Below are 6653 nucleotides of genomic sequence, written 5' to 3' on the forward strand. Positions count from 1 at the left end.
AAATATATATATATATATTATTTTATTCTTATTGACTTTTCTTCTCTGGTTTTTTTGTATTTTAGTAGTCGAAATAAAACTGAAACTTTCCTCAAAATATTTTTTATGCAAATGGAGAAATATTGGCCTATAAAGTTTTCATTTTATCACCATATATTATTTAATTTTTATTTACATATAAAAATTAGTCAATTTTTATGCTAGTTAATTTCATAATTGCCTTTTCGACATTAGTAAATTGATTAGAGATACAATTTTCGAAGTGTTTTATGATTAAAAAAAAGAAAAATGCATTAGATTTTAACGCTTTTATCAATTAAGAATTTTTTGTGTTTCGCTTGCTTTCATGCATAACTTACGTAAAAAAATAGTAATTTATTCATCTAGAAATTTTCGAAAAATAAAAAGTATTAGCATAAATTTCTTATATTTAAAATAAAAATAATATTTTCGACATTACTTTTACTCAAGGGTATTTTTCCATCCTCTTTAAGATCATTGAAAACTGTAACAACGATAAATTTCTTTTAAATGATTACTTTCCTGTTTTGAAGTAGGAATAATATTAAAATAATATAAATAATTTGTATAAATAATTCTGTTATTTTTCTGCACAAGTAAACTAGTTTTTATGGCATCTTCTTCCATCTGGAAATATCCATCATCAGCATTTTTCCTCGATAACGAATAGATATTGAGAAATAGAGCGCGAAAATCGGTAAAACAAATAAAAAAAATTATAAAACAAGTCTAGAATTATTTATGTCATATCAAATTTATAATTATAATTTGTTTTATTTAAATTGAAAAAGTGTCTTGTGAAACAATTACAATTTGTAATTTAAATTATGGCTAAGAATTAAAATAATTAAATAAATTGTGAAAGGATTGACGAAAGGAATTGGTTTATTTTGGTTTGATGGGATGTGGCAACTATCAGAGAGTTCTTTTTATGGAAAATATGGTAAAGTGGCCTCTATTTCGGTGTTAGATACGTGAGGAAAACCCAAAAAATTCAATGTGGCCAGCCTATTGGTCAGATGCGAATCCACGGCAAACTACCTGTTTTCAATCGAGAGAGAGAAGGGAAATTGAGACTGTAACCTTTGGTGTTAAAAAAGGCCTATTCGATACGAGCATGTATCGAAATTTATATACTAAAATTAATTTTCTAGATTTCACAACTAATGTTTAACTAATTACAAGTACCTAAAGGAGAAAATTAAATATAATAAAACACAGAACTTTAAGTCAAAAGAATGCAGAAGGGACCCTAATTTCTCCACGCCTTCGTGTGTGTGTTACAATCTAAACACAATCTCACTAACTATTTAAATTAACATTTAACGTGTAAAACTATATTAAACACTCATAATTTTCATTTACAGTTTAAGTTTAAAACAAAGATAATGAAATAGATTTAAGAAATTTGTTAGAAATTAGCTTAATATATATTTAAACAAACATTATTCAATACAATAATTTGTCTCTTGATCACTTTCAATTACTACAGTATTGTAAATTTTCAACAGCTTTTGAAAATCAATACAATAGAAATATATTCGAATTAGTTAAATTATTATTTGTGCAAGAATGCTGATGAGGAATATAATGTATTTACTTAACCATATCGGGTATTAAATCATTCTCCTTACTGAAACAATGGAAAAATGAAAAATATATTAACTCATTAATTATGTTATTAAGAACATCGTCACCACAAATTAGATGACTTTTAAGTTCTCAGATCCTTATTACTAAATAAGCTGTAATATGTACTGTGAGATATTTCACTTTAGTACTAATTTCAGAAGAGCGAACAAAATGTCACTTGGTAAAATCTTCATAGTTCTGCTTATTTATTCACTCACAATATAGAATTAACGCATAAAAGAATTTAGTAAACTCCCAAATATACTGTTGCAAAAAATGGAAATTAAATTATTAAATTTAATGGAATTGCCAATAAAATTTGTATAAGTAATTGAAATAGAAAAACGTTCATAAACAATTTCTAAATAAAATATTTTCTTGATTTTATCATTAAATAACACGTGAATAATAATAGGATATTCGAAAAACTTGTCAACAATATAATAAAAGAAATTAAATAATAAACAGAATTTTGTTTAAATGTATTATTAAAAGTAGCAGGTGGGCCCGGCGTTGCTCGGGCAAAAGTAACGATAGCGAAGATTAAGATTATTACGTTATAGTCAAAACCTTACCCGTTTTCACAGAATGCAAAATTTGATCTCCCGTTTCCAGACTAATTAGAGAATTTTTACATGGGTCTAAAAATATCTTCAATTTCCTGCAAAAACGAAAACCAACTGCACTTTCTCTTAAAACGTCGCTTTCTCTTAACAATTCCATTGTTACGTAACACGTCCATTGTTGACACTTCCATTGTTACTTAACACTTCTATTGTTGATGGAAGTGTTAAGCTTAATCCTGTCCCTCTCCCCCAGGGGGGCATTTCGAAAAATCCCTTCTTAGTGTGCGTTTTCGTGACGTACCCTAACTGTGTACCAAATTTCAGCTTCCAACTCCTAACCGTTTAGGCTCTGCGTTTATTATTATTATCGACTCGTCTCGATTATATATATAGATATTCAAAAATATGTTCGAAATTTTTAAAATAATTAATGAATAAATTTGAATAATTCAGTTAGACTTTTCTAATTTAAAAAGTGTATAGAAATTGTTCAGTTGACCGTTGAATTTTTTAAAATTTTAATTTATTCGTTGAGAAATATTGGACAAAAATTCACTTTAATTTGTTTTGACATAATCGAATATGGAATAGTACGAAATGACATTGTGACAGATATTTTCTAAAAAAGTAATAAAATATTCTGTCATCATAAAATTTTGTTTTCTACTTTATTTTTTCTTTTAAAATTTTTTGAAAGAGGAATTTATGAATTAAAGATTTTAAAATTCTCATTCAGGTGAATTAGTCAATTCGCATTGTAAATTCTTTATTTTTTAAGATATAAATACAGGAAAAAAATCTCTTATTAGTGTTACTAAATTAAAAATAAATGGCTTTTAATTAAAATAATTATGTTTGTAAACGAATGAAAATAGAATTTATTGAGTTAAATTACTAGAAATTGCAAATAACTGAAAAAGTAATATATAATTTAAGGTAAAATACTGTACATATATTCTTAAATTTTAATACAGTTTGTTTATAGTTTAAGTAGTTTAATATTATATTGTCAATAGATAAAAAAAAACAGAAAAAATTCGCTAGTAAACACAACATAATAGAATTACTTAATCCGGATTGTACCGTATTAACTCTGGTCGACCGTTACAATTTCCTTGAGAAATTATCTCATAGTTTAATAAGTGCTTTCGGTTTAATGTTAGTAGCCGCTGGAATTCATATTTCCAAAAAACTAGTTATATTCATTATCATTTTTCATTTGGCATCGTGATAAGAAGCTGTTCGCTTCCATTGAAGTTTGCAAGTATTCAATGGAAGAGAGTAGTAAGAAACGACAATATATGTGCTTATAATTCTACGAGATAACTTTTTCAAGTAAATACTCAACGGTCTGCATGGTAATAACACTTCTAAAAAGCCAATTATATTCACTAGCAGGCATCTTTTGTTCAGTACAAGCAAACAGAGTTACTTTTCGTAGTGTCAAACGGAATTTGGGTGATATGACAAGGTTTTTAAATATTCTATGTAATTAATTAATAATTAAAATGCCAGGAATTGATTATAATATTTAATTAGCTAAATTTATTACATAAATACTAAATTAACATACAGAAAATCTTAACGTAACGTAAGGCAAAGATGCATAACGTAATAATATATAAAGTCCCAAATAAAATCAAAATAAGCGCTAACTCTTATATTAAACTTACAATTGAATATATTCAGCAACGTAAACAATATATTGTTGCAAATCTAGTTCAAGTATTTAATATTCTGATTCCAATTCATTGTGTTAAACATATTGTTCCAACAATACGTTTATATTATGGTAATACGTATAATAACCCAAATTATGACATTTAGAGAAATTTCAAATGGTTTATAATATAATTAATTAATAAATGTAATTTGCATATTTATTGCCACAATTGAATTGAATCATATTAAGGAAAGTTAATAAGTGAATAAATTTATGCAAAATAGTTTAATGTATTTTTAAATCGTATAATTACAAAAGATTAAATATTTATTATAACTTATAAAAATTATGTTAAATATTATATGAATTGCATAAAGAAGTGGAGAGAAATAAATAGAAAATGAATATTTTTTCTTGATTTATTTTGCAGAGTATCATATTTCGGGTTCAAGAACATCCGGAATTTCCCCAGTTTATTCAATGTGTCAGCTTTAATTTTTTTCCTACCGAGTGGCACCAAACAGCTTATAATCTTTTCTGTCTCCTAGCTCTTTACGGTGTTCCTCTGTTTATCATCATTTATTGCTATTCCAGAATATTATGGGAGATTTCCAGGAGATCCAGAGATACTGAAGGTAAATATTTTCTCTTTTCTTGACAACTTTTTAAATAAAACTCGAAGTTATTATACGATCGCAATTTCAAATGGCAACTTTCCTCTTCTACTTGTAAGTTTCTTAAATTTGTTTTAAAGATTTAATTTTAATTGAAATGTAAAATACTTAAAATTAATTAATAGTGTTAATGAGAAGTATCAAATATTTTTCTTGATAGATTTCATTGTCATTTCATTATTTTAATCATCTCAACAACCGAGACAGCAAAATTGATTCTCTTCTGTAATTGCTCCACTTAAACTTCTGCAATAATTCAACATAGCACTTTTAATTAGATATTTGTGACTCGTCCGTAGAGTACAACTTAATTGCATTTAAAACACACTTCTAACAGGCCATAATTAGACAATTAAAGTTTTATTATTTGAAGAATAATTAATAAGAAATTAATTTTAAGAAATTCTTTTCATAAAAAAAATCATTCCTGTAGTTCTTTTTATTTTAGAAGATTTATCCGAGGAACATCACAGAAGAGACAGATTAAGATTGAGAAGATCTGACATGACTCATATCGAAAGAGCGAGAGCTAGAACATTACGAATGACAATAATCATTGTTTTAGCGTTTTTCTGGTGCTGGACCCCTTATGTTGTAATGGTGTTATGGTATATGTTCGATCCGAACGGAGCTCAAGAAGTTGACTCTCAGTTGCAATCTGCATTGTTCATGTTCGCCGTCTCTAATTCTTGCGTAAATCCATTAGTATACGGTAGTTACGCTATAAATCTGAAGCAATTATTCAGGCGTTGTTATAACAGAACAAGATCATCTATGGGGTTCTCCAGACAGACTGTCGTTTCTACAACGATCAAAACCACTCACACAGAAAAAGATGTCAGATTAACTACGACATCAGCTAGAGGATTACCTGTTACGCTTAAATTACAGGGTTCAGAGACAATTCCTACACTTTTAGAAGAGACTTGTACACCTTGCGAAAGACAGCGTGGAAGCTTTCGCAGTGGTAGATTGGGTTGTTCTTATTCTAACCATATTTCCTATCCAAAGTATCCCGCCTAATGGTTTTTATAACTGAATTTCATGTATAAATAAATAAATATATACATATATATTCTTTATACACGTGTAAAAGTTGTGATTTGGTCAACGTTAAATGGAATTTACATTGAAAGAGATCGAAATAAGCATTGCTCAAGAACGAGTTTTATTTTATAAAAAAATACTTTTCTGTCAATGTATCTTAAACGTTAACAGAAAATATGAAATGATTGTATTGATGATTAAAGTACTTCAACGCTATATTAGAAGTAATAAGAGAAATATTTGCAGTTCAAATGCAACCGAATATGTTATAGTGAAATTTCAGAACACGTTGAAGATATTTCCTTAAAGTAAAATAGTATCAAAATACATCACTACGGCAGTTTTAAAACTGTTTTATTTTTAAAAGATACAAACAATTTAGCGATGCTGCTAAATGTGGTCTCCATTCTGAAGGCAATGAGTAGTTTTTTAAAGGCCACTGTAATTAAAAGGCCACTGTAATTAAAGTGGCTCTCTCTTTCAAAGCTACCAAATTTACATCATGTTCTTGATAATTCACAACCAAAAACAATTCGATTTAAGATCATTAAAGTGTCATAACAACGAGTTTTTGTTCTTTGTTTCTTTCCTTTTCTTTTTTGGAAATGTCTTCATCATATCCTGAAATGTCAAAGAACCAGATATGGTTGCATTTGGACTGCTAAATATCCCTCTTGACAGTATTGAATAGAATTACCAGTATAATAAATGTAATTAAAATAAATGTATAACTTCAAAGGTTTAAATAATTTATTACGGAAGTATTGTATATGAAATAATTTTCTGAATATTATAAATGTGTTTAATTTTATGTAAATTTCCATAAGGTAATGATCATTAAAATAATTATGTTTGTAAACGAATGAAAATAGAATTTATTGAGTTAAATTACTAGAAATTGCAAATAACTGAAAAAGTAATATATAATTTAAGGTAAAATACTGTACATATATTCTTAAATTTTAATACAGTTTGTTTTATAGTTTAAGTAGTTTAATATTATATTGTCAACAGGTAAAAAAAAAAAAAAAAAAAAAAAAGACATTAAAG

The 6653-nt window shown here is 27.0% G+C and overlaps 1 protein-coding gene across 1 annotated transcript in view; it reads left to right on the forward strand.

Annotated features, from left to right (window-relative positions):
- The window catches only part of LOC111637048, a 45450-nt gene extending 39028 nt beyond the window's left edge, over window positions 1–6422 (forward strand). Inside the window, exons 5-6 of the mRNA XM_023382453.1 lie at window positions 4313–4517; window positions 5005–6422. Coding sequence (XP_023238221.1) covers window positions 4313–4517; window positions 5005–5579 — 780 coding nt within the window. The 3' untranslated portion in view covers window positions 5580–6422. The remainder of the gene's footprint in view (window positions 1–4312; window positions 4518–5004) is intronic.
- Window positions 6423–6653: the final 231 nt, after the last annotated feature.

Source organism: Centruroides sculpturatus, unplaced genomic scaffold, assembly GCF_000671375.1.
Source record: "Centruroides sculpturatus isolate CEXI.00-Female unplaced genomic scaffold, Cexi_2.0 scaffold939, whole genome shotgun sequence".
Lineage (NCBI taxonomy): Eukaryota > Metazoa > Arthropoda > Arachnida > Scorpiones > Buthidae > Centruroides > Centruroides sculpturatus.